This window comes from Aotus nancymaae, unplaced genomic scaffold (genome assembly GCF_030222135.1).
Source record: "Aotus nancymaae isolate 86718 unplaced genomic scaffold, 86718_ANA_hifiasm-v0.15.2.pri h1tg000108l, whole genome shotgun sequence".
Lineage (NCBI taxonomy): Eukaryota > Metazoa > Chordata > Mammalia > Primates > Aotidae > Aotus > Aotus nancymaae.
The window spans coordinates 12,398,592-12,418,709 of record NW_026988523.1 but is presented as its reverse complement, the minus strand read 5'-3'; the positions used below and the strand labels follow the sequence as shown (position 1 = coordinate 12,418,709).

Below are 20,118 nucleotides of genomic sequence, written 5' to 3'. Positions count from 1 at the left end.
GGATCCCTCCCCAGCCTGGGGCACCGAGGCAGGAGCTCTCAGGGAGGGTGGGGGCAGGGGGTGGCAGGGCACACATCCAGAGGCCTGTCCCGGTGCATGAGGCCACTGTGGGCTTTGGGGTGCAGAGAGTTCTACGGGCATCTGTGGCCAGGAGCTGCGTGGGCTGGGGAAATAGAGTCTGGCTGCAGGTGGGGCTGGTCTCCGTGCATTCTGTCCAGACCTGGACACTAGGTCTCCAAGCAGTAAGTTAAAGAACACACCGATGCCTGCCTTAACAAAAATAGTTTATTCTACACGCCTCCCAAGCAGGGAGTAGCGTGCGATCAAGCGCATGTGCGGCACTGCCCCTCCCTCAGACCTAACCTCTGCACGCTGGAAGGTGAAACCTGGAGAGAGAAGACACTCCCCTCCCTGACTTCTACCCAGTACCCTCCAAAGATGAGCATTTATCTTGGAGACCAAAATAAGAAAGGACAAGAGACCAGCCGCAGAGGGGGCAGAGCTCAATGGGGAGAAGCGAACGCAGCCACCTCCTGCAGCGAAGCCAGGGCCAAGGCACTAGAGACCCACCTCCTTCCCATGCCACCACCTCAGCAGACCCCGCCAAGCAAGAAGCCACTCACACCCTACCGCCCAGAAACCATGGCCTGCCTCACCTGGGAGACCAGCACGACTTCCAGAAGCTTCTACACCCCACCCTGAAACCAGACCCCACCCATGAGGTCTGAGGAGCTGGAGACTGGCCTGGGGCAGTCCTTCCTCCCAGGGTGCCAAGGCTTCTTCATTGTCCGGAAGGGAGCGGGGTGGGCGGAGCCCCAGCAGGCAATGAGGGGTTCCATTCCAGCCCACCCAGCTCAAGGGACCCTCCTCTGGCTTCGTTTGCCCCAACTTAGGGCCAAGACCAAGCAGGAGAGAGTGAGGCTCCAGTGAGAATGAGGCAGGACTTCAGATAAGCTGAAAAACAGGAATGCGGAGCTGAGAGACCAGGGACTGCGCCGCCCACGCCCGCTGTCTGGGACTGCCCTCTCTGCGCAGCGGGGAACCTGGACCCTGCTCCTGTCTTTTGTGCCAAAGGAGCTCTCTGTCCTAGCAGCCCTAAGAAGCTTCACTGGAGCAACTGGTTTTCCTGAATATCCCACACTTCTAAGCTAGACAAGGAGCAAGTGGTGGGAGGGGAGGGAACGGGGTCAGGGGGCTGGAGGAGCTACGGATGCCAGCTCCCTCTCCCGCCACCTCCCCAGGTGGTTCAGGCTACAGGGTGGCCAGCATGGCCCTTCAGGGCCCTTATCTTGGCCCGGAAGTAGGTGTACATGGCCAGCAGGCCCATGAAGGACAGGGAGTAGAGCCCCACACAGAGGCTGATGTCCAGGTGCGAGAAGCCCCCTCCCAGCACCTGCAGCCACTGGCCTCGGCCCTGCCTGGCTCGAGCCTCCAGCTGGCCCTCAGGGATGTCGACCAGCTGCTTGGAGCCGCGGCCCACGTGCCTGACCTCCAAAGGGCCCCAGAGGCGGTTCTTCTCAGCCCGGGACTCGGCCAGTAACACAGCCCCCGTGTCTCGCTTGTTCAAGTGCCACTGCCCACGTGGCTGCTCCCGCTCATTCCTCTGAAGCTCTGCCATGTGCTCAGGAGGCCCCCGGCCCGGTGCAGCTCCGAGGCCAGGGCGCAGCTTCGGGGGGTGACTTGCCTTGGGTCTCTCAGCTGGCACATCTGGGGTGGTATTTGCGGGGGGTGTCATCATCTCAGGCTTCTCAGGGTCCAGGGTTGAATTTCGGCTTTCCAGCTCTAGGCCTTCCATCGCCAGCTTTGGGGCGGCTGCCACACGCTGTGCATCCCACCGGGGGGCTGAGCCCGCGGCAGGGGAGCCCAGGACGATGTTGCTTGGGGAGAAGTGGGCCTTGAGGAAGGTGAGAGTGGCTTCCACGTCCCACACGGGCACATCCAGGCGTTCATTGTGGCAGGCGGAACACAGTTCACGCGGCGGCCACTGCACCTTGGGGAAATGGGGGTCCTCGCTGGGGGCACCTGCAGAGGGAAGCGTACACGGGCTGGTGGTGACACTGGTCCCACCCAAAAGCCCAGACCACACTCTTCCACTCAGAACGCCGGCTTCCTTGTCTGCAAAAAGGGCTTGCCACTGCCCTTCCAGAGGAGGGGAAAGGAGAAAATCCAGATCGCAAATACTAGCCCACACTGGGAGCTCAGCAGATGGCAGCTTGGAGGAGGCGGCGGACCTGCTCTACCCCTCAGCCCCGGCCCTCTGCGTTTTCCCAGGGAAGCGTGAAGAGTGCCCGCCATCTCAGTCACTTCCCAGTGTTGGCCAGACCCACTGTCCCGCTTCGTGGACTTTACAACCAGTTTGCACCCCGGAGGCAGACGTGGGAAAGGGCAGGAATACTCATTGTGATCTGTTTTGCAGTCTGCTTGGTCTGCTTGTGTTTGTCTGAAATTTTCCAAAGTACAAACTGTGCAAATATGTTACTTTGTCAATTCAAGGTAAAAATTTTTTGTGTGTGTCTTTTTTTTTTTTTTTTTCCTTTTTGTGGAGAACAGGGTCTCGTTATATTGCCTAGGCAGGTCTCGAACTCCTGGGCTCAAGCTATCCTTCCGCCTCTGCCTCCCTAAGAGCTGGGATTACAGGTGTGAGCCACCTTGCCCAGTGGAAAGATGTGTTTTAAAGCAAGTCAGCTGCTCGTGGCAATGCCCAGGTGCTCGCCTTTACCCAGCAGCAGCCCTCTGGGGCAGGGGTGGGCTCCAAAGGGTAGGTTGGTGGTGGGGAACTGGGGGTCACTTGGAAGAGTCAGGATGCTGCTGGGGCCGCAGGTGTCGGTACCCTAGGTGGGGCCAGCCCTCTCGGCACCCTCTGGATGAGTCCCAGAGGGACAGCCGCCAGCCCCTCACCCAGTGTTGCCCAGGGAATGCATCAGCCCATCCCTTCTGTAGAAGCGCCTCTTCTAAAGGATTTAATAGCGGGACAAGTTGTTGACTGCGAGGAACCAGGAGCAGCAGCGAGTGGCATGCAAGTCAGAACGGTTATTCTGGGGAGGGCACAACAGGCAGAGTCCAGGGTCCGGCCATGAGTCACAGTGATCAGGCCTGGCGGAGGGGCTCTCAGCTTGTGCCTGCTAATTACTGGTTTGTTCTGAAAGGACCCCACCAGAGAGGGGAGGGGAGGGCCCTGCATCTGGCCCCTCAGGGAGAAGCCCCAGCTCCTGGCCCTCCAGCGGCAGCTGGGAACCTGCCTAGGTCAAGGGGCTAAAGGGTCAAATGGAGCATTTGGTGGCAGGGGAGGGGAAAGGAGAAGTCAGGCATGTGTCTTCCTTTCAAAGTTCACAAGGAGGCCCCAGGAGACCACGACCAAGTGCAGGCGCCTGCACCACCACCTGCTCCGTTCAGCTCCTTTAACCTCGGCTCCTCCGCCCCAGTCTCCCACCCCTGGGAGGCTGTCACAGCCACGTGCGAGACTCCCTCCCCACACACAGGCTGCCTCCTGTCCACAGATGGCTCCCTCCCCACCCTGCGCCCTGGAGTTTAATGTGTTTGCCCGCTGGAGCCATCAGACTCCTGCGCATGAGGAAAAGGAAGCACCGAAATGAGGGAATGCGGAGGGCAAGGCCCCCTCCTGGGAACCGGTGCCTGGTGTTTCCAGGAAGGACCTGGTCTCCTCCAGCCCCTTCTCTCATCAGACCCTCCGCCCTAGCAGTTTGAGTAAGCGGCCAACAGCCAGAAGGCGGAGCAGGAGAGGCAGGAGAGGGACCCCAGTGGGCCAGAGAGGGGCCCAGAGCAGAGAAGAGTCAGCAATGGCATGGGAAGACCAGGGTCTTACAGTGCCAAAGCCTCATTTTCCTCATCCCGAAAACGGGGCTAGGCTGTGACTGAGGGGACAATGAGTGTCCCTTCACCAACTTTTGGCCTAAGACTCCAAAGTATCCTCACCCCCTCATCCCCAACAGGTGACTCCGGCCGCCCCTTCCTTACCTGCGAGGCGAGCGTTGACCTTGTTGTGGCTAGACCAGAGCCAGAGGACAGCGGCGTCGGGACTCCCGACCTGGTCCATGGAGGCAGCAGCCATCTGCTCAAAGTGGCCGGCGCAGTCTCGGCAGCCAAAGAAGAACCGCACGTAGCCTCGGATGGCTTGGAGGACCTCCTGGGCCTTGGCTGCAGGGCAGATGAGACGCCATGCCCCAGCCCTTCAGGCTGCCAGCCCCACTGCAGGTGCCTCCCCAGGCCGCCCTGCTTCCCCCACCCTGCTGCGGCCACCCCTGCACACGCACTCCAGCCTACGTTAGGAGAGGCCCAGTGTCCCCTTGCCTACTTCTCTACCTGCCAGGGTCACTTTACAGGAGACCCCATCCCCCCCAAACTCCCAAACCCAGATGCCCTTCCCTGCCATTCAACTGGGCGCTTGTCACTCACACCCAGGACAAAGTCCACACTCTTTGGCAGGCGACTCAGGTTCTTTGTGACACGGTGAGAGAGGTCAGCAGGGGCCACCGCCCTAGCCCTAGGCCCCTCCTCCCCTGCCCACTCAGGCTGCCCGGCCACTTGCTCCCACCATGCCTCACCTTCCTTGGGCCTGCAGCTCGCCTACACGTGCCCTAATCTGCCTCCGTCTCTCCTCGCTCTCCCCGTCCATTCCCTCTACCCCGGCCCACTGGGCCCTCTGGACTGGCATCAGCAAAGGCCTGTTAACCAGCCCCACTTTCCTGCTCTAACTGACACCAGGCTCCCTGCTGAGGACACCACTCCTCCCCAAACGCACCCCCCCAGGCCCTTCACCCCCGGACTCCAGCACTGCTGGCGCGGGCCTCCAAACCCTCTCCCTACTGCAAAGCTCCCAGGCCTTCAGAAGCCAATCTCCTGCTTTTACCCCTCCACGCAGCAGGATGTTGGCACCCTACTCTCTGTCACTCCTGGCAAGGTGAGACCCACAGCAGCCCATGCCTGCCTCTCTCTCTCTCCTCTGCCTTCTCAGCTTGGTCTTCTGCACCCAGCACAGGCGCGACCTCCCCACCACCAGGCCTCACCACACTGGCCCTGGCTGTGCTCAGCCTCTGTCTCCGCTGCTGCTGGGCCACCCCACTTCTCACCTCCTCCAGGATCTCACTTCTGTTAATGTTTCTTTACTGCAACCTCCATTTCTCCCCTGATAAGGGATCATTCCAACTGGGGAAAATGATGATCATAAAGAAGTCCCCTCTAACCCAGTCATGCCCCAGTTCCTGCTCATTATCTCCAGCATCTTGCCTCCTGGTCTCTCGTCGGCCAAATTCAAACAGGCCATCACCTCCACTACGCCACGGACACAGCCTTGCTACAGATGTCCTCTCACTGCGCAGCCTCCAGCAGCATGGCTCTGAACACTGCACCTCCATCTTGAAACACTGCACTCTGGGGCCCCCTCAAAATCGCCACAGCCTGTCCCTTTCAGCCTCCTTTGCTGGTGGTTTGATGCTGCATGCCCCAGGGCCCAGTCCTCAGCACTCTTCTCTACCTCCAGGGAGCTCATCCGGTCCCACGGCTTGAGCTATGATGCTACTAACAATGGCAAAGCTGATCTCTATCCTGCACCTCTCCTGGAGCTCCAGACTTAACCGGGCACACCTCCATTGGGAGGTCTATGGACACAAAGCAGACCATTGATTCTACCCTCCCACCCTGCGCCCCCAACTCCTCAGCTCACAGGACCACCATCCGCCAGGGGCTCAGGCCCCACAACCCTGGAGTCCACCCGAGTCCTGCTTCCCACACAGCCTTCCTCCAATCTCTCATTAAGTCCCTCAGCTCCGCCTTTAACATATCCCCAAGTCTGACCGCTTCCTCCAGGGGCACTGACAACCCTAGTCCCCCCCAGCACTGCTGGACGAGCTCTGCAGCTTCGTCCTCGGCTGGCCTGTGCCCCCTGCCCCACAGCAGCCCACCTCCACCTTTCTAGAATCTCTCTAGAAACCACGTGTCACTCCTGTTAGACTCTTGGTGGTTTCTCAAAATGCCAACACCAACATCCCAACCCTGCCCTCACCAAGGCCTCCCAGCTCACGAGTGCCCACCTCCACCCCCAGCCTCTCTCTGCGGCCTCACCTCTCGCCCTCCGGCCACAGTGCCCTCTTCTCGCTGCTGCCCACACACCTGGCTTGTCCTCTGCACCTGCTGGTCCCAGGGCTGTGCTATGGACCGAATTATGTTCCCCCAGATTCCTATGTTGAAACCCTAATCCTCAGCCTCTCAGAATGTGGCCATCTTTGGAGACGGACTTTGAAGAGGTGATGAAGGTAAAATGAGGTCAGGTGGGTGGGCCCTAATCCAACAGGACTGTGTCCTTGCAGGAAGGACAGGGAGAGGGACAACTGCTGGGAGACACAGGGCGAAGACGACCAGCTCCAGCCAAGGAGAGAGGCGCAGAGACACCAGCCCCGACACCTCCACCTTGCACTTCAGCCTGCAGAACGGAGACGACAGATGTCTACTGTCTGAGCCCCCAGCCTATAGTCGTCAGCGCGGCCCGAGGACACTAATACGGCCTGGGAGGCTCTCTTCCCAGATGTCCCCCACTGCCTCCTCCTCTCCACATGGGTCCCAGCACCAGGCCCTCCACAGGGAAGCCTCCCCCAGTCCCCGCTCCAGACAGCACCCACTCCGGCACGGCTTTGCTTCGTCTTCCTCACAGCGTTCGCCACCGTGGCTGAAACCATCTCTCGGTGTCTGTCCCCTCCCACTCATACACTGGCCTTGGGAGGGCAGGGACCTGTCCCACGTGCTGCTGTGTCCCCGGCACCTGCAGCACTGCCTGGCACGGTGGAGATGCTCCATCCACTCCATCCATGCCGGCTTCCCACACTGAGTGGCAGCTCCTCTGATACGTGGGGCCTCTGTACAGGCTGCCCCCTCTGCTGGGATGCTCCTCTGCTGGCAGAATCCTGCCCACCCCGTGAGGCCCTGGGCCCCTTCCCAATGGCATCGAGCACGCTCTCTCTTCACCCCCGCATCCTTCTCTCCACCGTGCAGTTTGTGGACGATACAAGGCAGCAGGGAAATGTCCTTCCCTAACTTCCCCTAGGAAATTGTTTCTCAGTGGGAAGTGCAATAAAATCACTCCAAGTGCCTGCCATGTATCAGCTATGCAAACTGTGAAATATACATGATTTCTTCTTCATTAAGAGTATAGAAAAATAGAATCACAAACTTTTCATGAAGACTGAAAGCAAAGCGAGCTATAAGCCCTAAGAAAGCCAGGGAGAGGCCTTAGCCCCAAAGCTTCAGGGGCCGGGGAGAGGACTGGGTGAATTCCCAAAGTCTGCTCCCTCCTGGGATGGGTTCCATTCTGGCCGGGTGGGGCTACCTGCAGAAACAGCGATCCTGCCGGAGCCCCAAGGCTGACTCTCCCCATCCTCTGGGAGCTGGCAGCCAGTGGGGCAATTCAAGGGAGCTGCCCTGCTCCCTCCCCCCTTGCAGGGCCGAACAGGGCAGGGTTGGAGGCACAGTGGGGTGAACGGCCCTGGACCCCGGACGTACCTGCTTCCTGTGGGTGGTCTACATGTTGCCGAGCTGCCTGCACAGTCAGAAAGTGGAAGAGGACCCACAGGGAGCAGGGAAAGCCCCGGAAATGTGGCTCACTCCCCTGGCAGCCAATCCAGTTCACCTTCTTGGCAAGAACAGCACCCTAAGGGACACACACGCGTGTGAGTGCACATCTGGAGAAGGAAAGGGATGGGAGGAGAGGCGGCAAAGGAAGCTTGCGGGAGACACAGCCCTAAGACAGATGAGGTCCCTCAGTCCATCGCCTCCAAGGTGGCATTTCCCTTCCACCAGCTCCACCCACCAAAGCAGCAGCAGATCTGAAAAGCTGTGACACACACACACACACACACACACACACACAAAGCTGTGACACAGATCAAGTTGCATCCTGTTCTAGTCTCAACTTCCCCCACTATAAAACAAGGGGGTTATCTCTGAGGTCCCTTCGAAATTTGACAGCCTGCAAATCTATAAGGTTCTACACCTTACACCTTCGCTGGCGGCAGTGACCCACATTTGCAAACAGCAGCAAAAGCAGGCGCCCAGAAGGAGCCCGGAGAGGGCCAGGGAGGCCGTGCTGAGCAGCACCCCGTGCCAAGAGGCAGCACAGGGCAGCTGTTCAAAACTCTGGTGTCTCACCAAGTTTTCATCCCAGCTCAAATGCTTACTGGCTGTATGATACCAGACAAGTTGCTGAGCCTCTTCAAAGCACTGTTTCTTCATCTGCTAAATGGGGAGAATATCTACCTTCCACTAACATTATGAGGATTAAATGAGATGTGCACATAGAAAGCTCAATCAATAGTAATTTACTGATTATTAATGGAAGGACCCAACCAAGATCACTGACTCCCTGAGTGCAAATTGGTGAAGGAGGTCGGAGAGCACAGGGTTAACCCCCTGCACTCTCACCTATACGGAGGATGGAGAGATCTTCATTTGCTTCCCAGACTCACCTCCTTCCTGTCGTCCAGGGCAGTTTTGAAGAAACTGTATGGAATTTTCCTTCTCTTCTGCCTCTTGAGCCATTCATTCACAGAGTGCAGGAAGTTCTGGACTGAGGGCTGGCCAGGGAAATACTGTGGGGAGGAGCAAGCAGAAGCTGGAGAGTGAAAAGCAATTCCCAAGTTCCCCGTCCTGCGCTGGTAGGAAGCTACGCAGACGCTGGCCAGGGCAGTTTCATGGAAAGTTCCAAAACCACCAGGAAAACATTCTACCTGAGACACGGATGTGACTTCTGCACTACCTTTGCTCTGGGGCACCCGGTAAGGCTAGAAGATGGGGTGGGGAACGTGCTAGCTCTAAGTGGGGCTGGGTGCTAGGGGTCTCTCTCTCTCAGACCTCAGGCTCCTGTGCAGCACCCCCAGCCCCGACCACCACTAGGAGGAAGGCGGGAGCACTTGCGCCTCTTGCCAGGGCTGCTGGGAGCCCTGGGCCACACGGTCCTGTCTTTGGGTGGTCCTCGGATGGAGCTGACTTGCTGGCTGACTGGCCAGCTGGGCTAGGTGGGCACAAGACCTTTCGTTTGGATTCCGTGGGCTGCCAATGAAGACCAGCCAGGCCAGGGGCTCCCAGCCAAGATCCAGATCTTGATGGTAACTCCCAGTGGTCTCTGAGGAGCATGAAAAGCTACTCTGACAATAAGTCAACTCAAATCTGATTAGTATCAGCACTTGAAAACCACAGGACTCCAGGGAGGAGGATGTATGCGTGGGTACGTGTGTGCGCGTGCGCAGCACGCGGGGCGGAGGGCGGGGGAGAGAGGGGCGCAGCAACTAGCTGGTCGGATAAAACCACAAAGAGGCCGGCCAAGGGAACTTGGACCCTGAGAAACTCGCAGCAAAGAAAGCAAAGACGGACATTTGAGAGGAGAAGGATGCCGGAGACACGAACGGTAATGAAATAGGAAAGCCTGCTAACAGATCCAGTCCTCTGAGAAAGTCAATAAATATTCCTATCAAACCTCGGGCTGGACACCTTCCCCCAGGGTGAGAAGTGACCGGAAAAGACCACGCTTTGACATGTGCCCTTGTGGTGGGCCCACGCGGGCCTCTGGGACTCACACACAGATTTACAGCTTGGAGTCGGCACTTCTCACTGACGTTCGCCATCACCCCGACTTGGAAACTTCCGCCTTCTAAGGTGATGGTGCCAGAGGAAGGATGAATTAAGGCGCTCTGGACAACCGGGAGCAAGGAAACCCTGGTGCCCATACGCCACCCAGTGGCCGGTCCTGCCAGCTGCTCACGAGAGGGAGCACTGGCTGGGAGAGGCAGGTGGGGGAGCACTGGCTGGGAGAGGCGGGTGGGGGAGCACTGGCAGGACTTGCAGAGGGCCTACCCACTGACTGGGCACCCGCGGGGCTGGCAGCTCGCCAGGGGGAGCCAGCAGAGTGTGCGCTTGCACCTTTGGGCGCTCGGGCCCATGAGCACCATGCGCTTGGTGATAATGGGCATGGGCTGGATGAGAGTGGGTGTGGCCCCCTGCCCAGCCCCTCACTAGCCGGAGGACCCTGGCAAGCTGCTTTAGTTCTCTGGGCCTTCGTTTCATCGTCAGTGATATGGAGATCATACTAGAAGCCGTGCTGTGGAAAGTCTGTTCTGAGAAACAATTATGAGCTAATAGACAAAGAACGCTGCAGGCACCGGCAGGGCTGAAGAAACGGTAGCTGCTAGACATAAACCTGATCCTGATAGTACCATTCAGGAAGTAGCTACCGAGGCAAGGCGAGGACCAGAATACTCTGCAGCCCCCAGGGGCTGTGCCGGCAAAAGCCAAACAGAGGTTCTCCAGGCCCGTGCCCCAGGTGCCTCTGCTGCTACTGCTGGGCACCCCCAGCTTCCCTCTGTCCTCCCCACCGCTGCCAGCCCCGTCCTCTCTGACAGCCCTGGCTCTGCAGGGCAGGCACCTTCCTCTCAAGCCCATTCCCAGTCCCTGCTGAAGGCGGAGGCTCAGCAGGCACAGACAGGGTGAGGCTTAGGCCTCTGCCAGCTCAGGGAGTTTCTCAATCTCATTCTTTCCCCACATACTGACTGTAAACAGCCCCACTGGGGCCAGAGAAAATGGCAGGTTTGCGCACAGCTGCGGGACGCAAGTGGCACACAAGCCCATCTCCCTGGGCTGACCCCTTTGGAAGGAACTGGACTAGGGCGGTGGGGTGTCTGAGGCATGCCGGAAAGCATGCTTGAGGATCTCCTTCATGGGTCAGGACAATGGACTGTACATGGGACCGTTCTGGACTTTTCCCCTCTGCGTCTCTAGGTTGTCGACCCCAGGCCTCTGTACTGTGAGGACCAAGCAGCTCTCAGCCTTGGAGGAAAGGTCTCTAGTATGGCAATGGACTGAAGAACAAGGGCTCATTCTGCTTGGGACTTCTGTGAGGGGCCAGCAACTGTCCAGCCTTCGGCAGAAACGTCCCTGTCAGGCCCTCTCAATGTCACCACGCATGCATGGGTGACCAAGCCAAGGGGCCAGAACAGGGAGGTGGGAAGGAGGGATCAGGCTGGCAGGAAGTTCCCAAGGAGAGGTGCAAATCACCCCGAGGGCAGCCCCAGCTTCCTGCAGGCCCGCACTGCACCGGGGAGGGCGGGCTCAGATCCGGACCCCAGGGCCAAGGGAGGCTGAGCCTGCGGCCAACCCCGAAGCACCCAGAGCCACGTCTGACTCAGCAGTACTCAGAGTCCTGGGTTTCCAGAAGGGCTGCACTGGCCAGGATCTGGAACTAGAGGGAAGGGCGCAGAGAGGGAGGGGCAGCCACCTCTCACCTTCAGAGAGGAAGGAGCGCAGGCTCAAGGCCTGAGCAGAACACCTCCAGGCTGGCAGAACAAACGCATCCCACTTGAGCTCCCTGGGCCTCTTAAATGGGGATGGACAAAATAACCCACCCACCTTGCAGACTAGTTAAGAAGATGAAATCCTAGACAGACATCAGGTCCTCCATAAATAGGAGCTACTCTTCGCGGAGTAGCCACCTTCCCGGGGAAACGATCAAGGAGTAAGGAAGGTGAGGTCAGGGCCAGGGATCGGGGTGAGACTGGGCGGGAAGCAAGGAGTAGCAGAAGGGCATGCTCTCTCCTTCGCTGGGGTGGCCCGGGGTCCTGCTTTCCCAGTGACCATGGCAAGGGGTGGGAAGCCACACTGGGGCTCTGGGGACTCAGGCAGGCAGAGCCACATAGTCACCCAATCAGCTGGAAATATCCCCAGGTGGGGGGCACCCTGTTTCCCACCCATCCCGCTGCATGGGGCAGGGCTGTCCCTGGCAGTGCGGGGCTGTGTGGGGTATGGCTGAGGCTGGAAGGCAGCACCTATGGGGGACAGGGAGAGCTGCGGGTCCAGGTGTCCAGCCAGACCATGGGCTTCTGGAGGGAGGGGCTGATGGGGTGCCCAGCTTACAGGAACGCACTCGGACCATCCGTGGAATTGCACAGACAAGGGCCGCCCATGACGCTGCTCACCTTGGCCAGCACTGCCACAAACTTTTTCAGGGCCACCAGGCGCTGCCCTTCCAGGACTGAGAACCTGCCCACTTCTATCCGCAGGATGTAGTGCAGTGCAGACTCCAGGTCAGCCATGTAGATCTTGGAGCTGAGGACCCAGAGGGAGGTGGAGAGAGAAAGGGGTATTAACCATGGGGCCGGGGCTGGGAGGAGCACCCAGGGCTAAAGGGAGAGAAGAGGAGGGGCACTGCTGATGGTCACAGAGTCTTGTAAGTTACCACTTGCTTCTGCCAGAAATGTGCTGTGTGATTTGGGTAAATTACTTAATGTCTCGGAGCCTCAATTCCTCATCTGTAAGATGTGAATAATAATACATTGCTCAAGGGTAAGTTGCCGAGAGGATCAAACAAAAGCACAAATGTAAAATTCTCAGCAGCTCCTGGCAGAGAGGAGGAGTTTTCTGTTTTCAGGCCCAGAGCCAACCCCTCCCACAACTCAATAATCAAGCCAGCTCTGAGCCAAGACCCCTAGACACAATCAGACAGCAGGTGCATACACACACGACAGGCCTCTGGGAAAACTGGGCACTCTCTGCAAGACCAGGGTTTAGCTGCCCACCAAGGCTGGGAAATGGGGGGTGGGGGCAGGACAGGAAGCAGTGCTCGTATTTCTTTCAGGGCTGACGTGCTCACAGCTGCCGGACTCATGTCTCAGGTGGCCCCATCTCACACCTCTCCGCAGCCCACAGGGAAGGGCCGGGACTCCACGCTGGCTGCTCCACCCCAGGCCCATCATGCTGAGGTCCAGGCTCAGGTTTCTGGTGGCAGGGGCCAGGAAGGTTGGCTGCCTCTTCCCTTGTCTCTTGAGACCTGGGTTCTGGCCTCAGTTTGACCATGAGCTAGTTCTGTGAGCTTGGGCAACTCCATTGACTTTCCTGGGCCTCAGTCACCTCATCTGTAAAATACATGAATGGCTCCTGCCCCCGCTACATCCTGAGGCTGGAAAGAGCCCATATGGGCAACTAACGGGCTGAGCACTGTGGCTGCCTGTGCTTCCCCCTCAGGGCAAGGTCTCCTCTGTGCTCCACTTTGGTGTCCTTGGGCCTCGGTTTACCTCTCCATTCCAGTGCTCTGCCTCCAGAAGTGGCCCCATGACTGAATGAGGTAACACAGGGAAGGCGCCCAGCACAGAGCCAGGCACGTACACCAGTCCGAGCTATTACAAGAACGTCAACGGTTTGCATAACCGTAATGATCACATGACCATTACGATGATCATTCGTCACGATGGAATGACCATGATCTACTAAACGTCTCTCCATTTGGCACTTTCCACCCTTGAAGTCCCTCATGCTAGGATGCAAAGTCCTTCTTGCAGTCACCTTTCCCCCAACTGTCTCATGCATTCCCCTTGTGAGGGCCACCATCCAGGCCAGCTCTGAGCTCCCCAGTCAGACATTTCCAGCTGGTATGCAGCTGGTGCCAGTGCAGGAGGTCTACAGCTTTGTCTCACTCCCAACCACAACAGAAGAGCCAAGGAGCCTCAGAGAGAAGAGCAGCTCTCTCATGCTTACGACTGCGGACACACACACAGGTGAGCTGAAAAGGCAGTGCGCTTGCTGACACCACAGGTGTTCAAGTGAGGCTGAGTGCCTTCCTAGAAGGGATGCTGTAAACGGGACCGTAGGGTCTGCACATGCAGGGACTGCATCTGCCTGGACATCTCACGTAGTGAGTACTCAAAAATATTTACTGCAGAAATAACTGCTTGAGTGGGAAGTTGGTCTGGAGGCCTGAGAGTGTTCTATCACGTGGATTCCCCATTTGTGAGTAGAGTTAAGCTGAAGGGGCATGGAAGGTGTTCACTCCTCGTGAAGGACAACTGGCAGTGCCAGCCAGCACTCCCCACAGTCAGCCCGGCCCTGTAACAGACACTGGAGGGACTGCAGCTAACTGCCACTCCCACACACTGAAGGCCCTTGAGCATGGCCAGCCCTTGGGGTGGGGGACAGCCTTGGCTCAGAATGGTACACACTAAGCATATGACAAGGAAGAAGAATGAGCAAGAGGGCGTGAGTGTGAAAGGGTGGTGGTCTGTGATCAGAGGAGGGGGAAGACGTGAGGAGAACCAGCCGTGGCCTTACCGATCTGCAAATTTCCAAACAGTGGGGGCTATCTTGTTCACAGTGGTTGGTGCAACAGTGGTCTGGGGAGCCTCCCTGATGAGCCCAGAGAGCCTCTGCAGGTAAGCGGTATAGAAGGACCTGGATTCCATGAGCCTGAGGGCACAGAACCAAGGAGGAGAGGCGGTGAATGCAGAGAACAAGATCAGCGCTAATCAGTGTCAGAAGAGGAAGCAGTGTGGCTCATCAGACAGAAGGTTTATTAAATATTTGAACGAGATTCCATCTTGTCCTCTGGGAGGCCAGAAGAGGCACCCAGGCCTCACTTTAACTTTTCTAATCACTGCGCATGCTGTAAAAGGCCCCTTTGACACCAGCCTCAGCTGGTAAGGCAACTGGGCCCAAGAATTCCCCCACTGGCCCTCTGGCTCTGGGCAGGGCACGGAGAGGTGCGGGACAGCCCAGTACCCATGAACAGGAATGGCAGGGTGTGACTCCCTTCCCCGGGACCCCGAGGTTGAAAATGGCAGCTGCCCATCTGCAAGCTCGCCCCGAGGCACCATGAGTGACATCACCCTCAAGAAGTCCAGAGAGTTTGTTAATGGATAAAAAAAAAAAACAGGTAGTAACAACGACAAAGGGCCTCCAGAATTCTCTAAATATCTGTACAGTCCTTTTGATTTCTCTTTTCTGACAGGGAGGAGTCCTCCAGGGCACGAGATACCTCCTGAGCACATACATACACCCCCTCATCCGCGGCCCCTGCAGAGAGAGACGCTGCGCCCAGCAGCAGCGTGAGGGCTGCCCCGGGGGAGCCGGCAGGGGACGCACGGCTTCCTTCCACTCCACCATCCTGGCCCGGGGTTTCTTGGTGAGCAGATGGCTCAGGAAGCAGCATCGTCACAAACAATTTTCCCCTCCACCAACTCCGAGAGAGGAAACAATGCCTCTCTCCCCACCAGCACTGGCACTTTCTGGGCCTACCCGGAAAGCGAGCACCTCCCTGTCCTCGGTGACATCGTGCCTCTTGGGTCCCCTAGCAGGTGATCTGGGCCAGGGCGAAGGCGAGTGGCCGCCCTGCCCAGCGCAGTGTGGGTGGGCACTGAGGGCCCTGAGGAGCAGCTCACCAGGCACCACAGGCAAGCTTTGCCTCCCTGGCCCACGCTCCTGCCTGCAGGGCCTGGCTGACATCAATCATCTGCCCAGGGAGGGCACCAAGGCACCATCTGGTGCCATTAAGGGGCCATTCAGCAGCAGGAGCCTGGCAGAGGGGCTGAGGCTGGCCTGATTGTTTTCTCTCGGCATTTTGGAACTGGCTATTGTCTGGCTCCTAATGAACTTTTCTGCAATTAGAAAATCAAAGGGAGGGAGGGTCAGGCTATTTGAGTCCTTGCCAGGCCTGCAGCCTGCCAGTGAGTCTGCCTGCAAACAGGAGAGGGTGGGGAAGAGGGCCAGGGCAGTGGTGGGGACGGAGTGGGGGTGGAGGTGACACTGGGTGTTGGGGGCTGAGGCAGGTCCCTGAGCTGCAGTGCGGGGACAGCATTCCAGGCCCAGGCTCCTGACTGTGGAGGTGCCGGCCCCCGCGGAGAGCAGACCCCAGCTTCTCCTGCATGGGGCCCCTCAGAAAGAACGTGCTGGTCACTGTGAAAGGCGGGCGGCCCCTCTGGGCAAGCAGGAAGGATGAGCACAGGGAGGGAGGAGAGGGGACACCAGGGACAGCATACTCACACGGGCACTCGGGAGACAGAGCCGTTCCGGAACAGCAGGTAGCAAGAGGGGAAGTTGGTGACACCAAACTTCCTCACCACGTCGGCCTCTGTGTTCAGCACCCTGCGTACCGCCACGCCTTTGTGCTGGGACAGGTCCAGAGCCACCTGCAGGGACAGCAGGACGTCTGGGGGCCAGGCCACCGGGTGGAGGGGCCAGGGCGGAGTCCCAGCTCGGTGCCCTGTGAAGGCACCCGGATGGCAGCTGTGCTCCCTCCAGGCTCTAAACCCGACAAACGGTGGACCAATGTGATGCATGAGAGATGCTGGCCGCCAGCGGCACCAACCGCAGGTACCAAGCGCAATCACTGCCCGGGAGGAGAGGCCCCGGAGCTGTGCGCAACACACACGCCTTCATTCCAGTGACAGTCCCAACTGGATGCCATTTTCTTTCTCATGAAAGCAATTTGTTAAAGGCATAAAATGTGGTTTCATTTTAACTCGTTCGTTTTTTGCACTGAGCCAGCACGTTCTCGTCCTTGAGACCATCACACCCAAGATCTGACTGTTCTCTCATGTCCAGGATTCCCCAGGGCCTGCTCCTAACACTTTCTAAAGGGAAAATATCCCTTTAGAAATTACTAATCGTTGTTTGTTTGAAATATCAATTGTTGGGACGAGAGCAGTCTCCCTTATGGAAGCTCGAGTCGCAGAAGATATTTAAAGAACTGTGATTTTCCTGAGTTCAAATACACATGGTAACAAATTTCATGGGTAGGATACAGACAAAATAAACCTTTGGGACTGAGTAAACTTCTAAACGGCAGGCTAACTCTGAGCCTAGCTACGTGCAGCAGTCAGAGCGGCCCTTTGGTCAACGTGTATAGTTATAAGAAGATCTGAAATGGCTTTTTAATATGGGGCTCTCTGAAGGCAACAAGAGGACTTGTTGAGAAGGACAATGTCCCCACATCAGGAATGGGAAAAGTTCTGAGCATAATCGGGCAGGCCAACTGCAAATGCAGGCACCAGCCTCTGACTGACGTCTCACTCCTCCTCACTAGGGAGCAGGTGGCGCCCCCTAGCCTTTATTCTTGGATTTATAAAGCTTCCACTCTAGACTCCAAATCAGAAAAACAGACTTATCAGACATCAGTTTTTTAGAAAGAAATAAGAGAGAACATTAGCTAACATGTATTGCGTAGGTGTTGCGTGGTGGCCACACAGATTGCCTCATTTATCTTCAGCGTAACACTGAAACAGCAGCTATTCTCAGGAGACTGAGAGACGCGGCGCCATACGCTACGGCTGCCTGCATTGGAATCCTGGCCCCACTGCACTAAACCTCTCCCTGATTCAATTTCTTCACTTGCAAAATAACAACAACAACAATAATAATACCACCAACTTTGGGGGAGCTGTTCTGAGAACCGAAGGGGTTAATTTTATTAAAATGCTGTAACAGTGACTAGCACATAGTAGGTACACAAGTATTTATTTAAAAATAAAGCTCCTGGTCAGGCACAGTGGTTGACACCTGTAATCCCAGCACTTTGGGAGGCTGAGGTGAGCGGATCACCTGAGGTCAGGAGTTTGAGACCAGCCTGACCAAAATGGTGAAACCACATCTCTACTGAAAATACAAAATCAGTCAGCGTGGTGGTGCATGCCTGTAATCCCAGTTACTTGGGAGGCTGAGGCAGGAGAATCGCTTGAACCCAGGAGGCAGAGGTTGCAGTGAGCCGAGACCATGCCATTGCACTCTAGCCTGGGCAACGAGAGCAAAACTCCATCTCAAATAAATAAATAAATAAATAAAGCTCCTATCTTATAGCTGGAGAAACTAAGGCTTAGAAATGAAACCATGCCTCCAGGTCACACAGCTTGCATGTGGCTGAATTGTGCTACAAATCCCAGCTTAGTGTGGCTCCAGAACCTGGGCCCTTAGCCACTTGTCCCACGCTGAGCACCCCTACATGGGCAGGAGGCACTTGGCTGCAACTACCAGGACCCCGGCTCCTAGTTACTCAGGGGACTGTTGGGGGAGAGGAGGGAGGACAGCCCATTCCAATCACCATTTATCACCTCTATGTGACAGGTATGACCCCAGGCATGAACTGGGACTCCAGAGGGTCTGGCACTCCTTCAGCCAAGCTGTCTGCCTCCTCCCCAACACGTGTGCCTCCCCTCTCAGGGCTGAGAGGCCTGGAGACAGCATCCAGTTTCAGCTCAGACTCTCAGCTGTGCTTGATGACTTTCAGCAGGAAAATCACTCAGGCCAACAGCGCAGTTTAATTTCATGCCAACTCTCATGCCTGTGGCCCCGCACTGTCCTGGAGCATCTCCTGTGCACTGGCACGTCCCGCTTTTGCAGCTGGAAAAAGCTCACACGTGGTCTGTGTAGAAGTTCATGAGCCAATGGCAGGATGGTGAGCTGTCTGTGTTAGGCCAGGGGAATGGATCTTTATAAAGTACCTAGTATGTGTCAGCTGCAATCCAGGCCCTTTACCTAAACTGCTGCATTTGACTTTCCCAACAATACTATGGAGAAACATAATCATCCCTGCTCTCTAGACAGGGTGCTGCAGCCCGAAGCACTGAGCAGCTGGCTCATGGACACCCCACGCAAGAGATGGAGTGGCACCTGGGAAAAGAACCCCGTTTCCTGCAGTGGGGCTGGGGCACCTCGATGTTCCCTCCCTCCCAAATATTTTACTCCAATCCCATGGGGTGGGAAATCATGGAAACAACACTGGCTTTGGAGTCAGATGGACCTGGTTCAAAGCCCTCTTGTACCAACTTAGCTGTGTGATCTTAGGTATGCTATTTCATCACCTTCGTTAATTTGGGGGATTAGCAGCTACCTGTGCCAGCAATCTGGTCCAATGCTCAGTAACAGCAGGTGTAATATTTGGTTTCAGTGAAGGAGATAAGAATAAACAGGTTTTTAAATGCAGAGGTCCAGTTCCTGCACTTCCCATGACTCCCAGCAGGGGTCAGGCCAGTGCCAGGCTAAAAGACCCGGACCATCAAAACCTAGGATTGGCAGGAAAAGCCCTGCTCCCAAACTGGGGCTGTCTCTCAATGGCTATTCAGGAGTAGCTGGGAACTTCAGGGTGGCTCACCTCTCTACCCAGGTAGGAGCCTCCCTTTTCAAAGATCAGGGCCAGGTACTCTTCGTTGTTTCTCGCAAAGAATCCATCAATCTCCTTCAGCCTGCAAGAGACAACTCCGGCAGTCACTCTGCACAGCCAGCAGAAATCAGACAAAGCCGCTGGCAACGCCAGGCGCTGGTGACTCAGTGCTGCAGGTGCGGCCAGCCCACCCTCCTCTGCCTCCACACAGGGCCCTCCAGGAAATCAACCAAACCGTGAGTCTCAGAGGATGCTGCCCTTGTTATCTAACCCTGGCTCTTCGCCTGACCTACCTTGGGTGCTTGGTTTTGTGTTTGCTTCCTGTCTCTTTCAAGAGTCAGGAGTGGGCCAGGGATAGTGGCTCACGCCTGTAATCCCGGCACTTTGGGAGGCCAAGGCGGGCACATCACTGGAGGTCAGGAGTTCGAGACCAGCCTGGCTAACATGGCGAAACCCTGTCTCTACTAAAAATACAAAAATTAACCAGTTGTGGTGGCGGGCACCTGTAATCCCAGCTACTTAGGAGGCTGAGGCAGGAGAACCCCTTGAATCCTGGGGGTGGAGGTTGCAGTAAACTGAGATCGTGCTATTGCACTCCTGCCTGGGCTACAAGAGTGAAACTCCTTCTCAAAAAAAAAAAAAAAAAAAATGAGGCAGGAGTGGGTAGGAGGCAGCCTGGGGCGGGGGACTGGGAAGAGTTGTCTCCATGTGCTGGGGCAAGCCCAGGCTGACTGCAGGTGGTTTCTATTGGTCCCCTGAGAGCTGCTGGGGGATTAGAACCCAACAGCTATAAGTCTGGAATTGTGACAAGTCATGACCAAGTGGGAGATGTGTTCTTTCCTCTCTAGAGCAGGCATTAAAAAGGAATGAAAGAATCAGAAAGTCTTGGGTGCAGGAGACCTTAGAAGCCACGTATACCTCTAACCCAACCTCCTTATTTTAAGATGAGGAAACTGAGGCCCAGTTTCCTCAGCTGAAAGTGAAGGTGGAAATGAATAAGAAGGCAAATTTTACTATCTTCTCAAATCAGAGAATCAACCTGCAAGTTGTTTTTAAAACTCAGTTTCAACAGAAAATCATACAAAAATGATTTCTTATTCCAATTAAAAACTGAACATCCTCACACATGCTTAAGAGGTTAGCAGGTGAGAAGAAATAGGGGAAAGGGGAGAGACTTGCTGCTTCTTTTCATCCTCCACCTGGTG

At 56.6% G+C, this 20,118-nt stretch overlaps 1 protein-coding gene across 2 annotated transcripts in view; it reads right to left on the bottom strand.

Moving 5' to 3' along the window:
* Positions 1-267: 267 nt before the first annotated feature.
* QSOX1 (quiescin sulfhydryl oxidase 1) overlaps positions 268-20,118 on the bottom strand; it is a 43,679-nt gene continuing 23,828 nt past the window's right edge. The window contains exons 5-13 of one of the 2 annotated variants that reach the window (XM_012444596.3): positions 18,905-18,995; positions 15,802-15,947; positions 14,095-14,229; positions 11,970-12,099; positions 8,472-8,594; positions 7,510-7,657; positions 3,976-4,155; positions 1,685-2,022; positions 268-954 (exon numbers count right to left, since the gene is read on the bottom strand). In XM_012444596.3, the coding sequence (XP_012300019.1) occupies positions 946-954; positions 1,685-2,022; positions 3,976-4,155; positions 7,510-7,657; positions 8,472-8,594; positions 11,970-12,099; positions 14,095-14,229; positions 15,802-15,947; positions 18,905-18,995 (1,300 nt within the window). In that variant the 3' untranslated portion in view covers positions 268-945. Of the gene's footprint in view, positions 2,023-3,975; positions 4,156-7,509; positions 7,658-8,471; positions 8,595-11,969; positions 12,100-14,094; positions 14,230-15,801; positions 15,948-18,904; positions 18,996-20,118 lie in introns of both variants that reach the window. The other variant, XM_012444595.3, reaches the window with a different exon arrangement.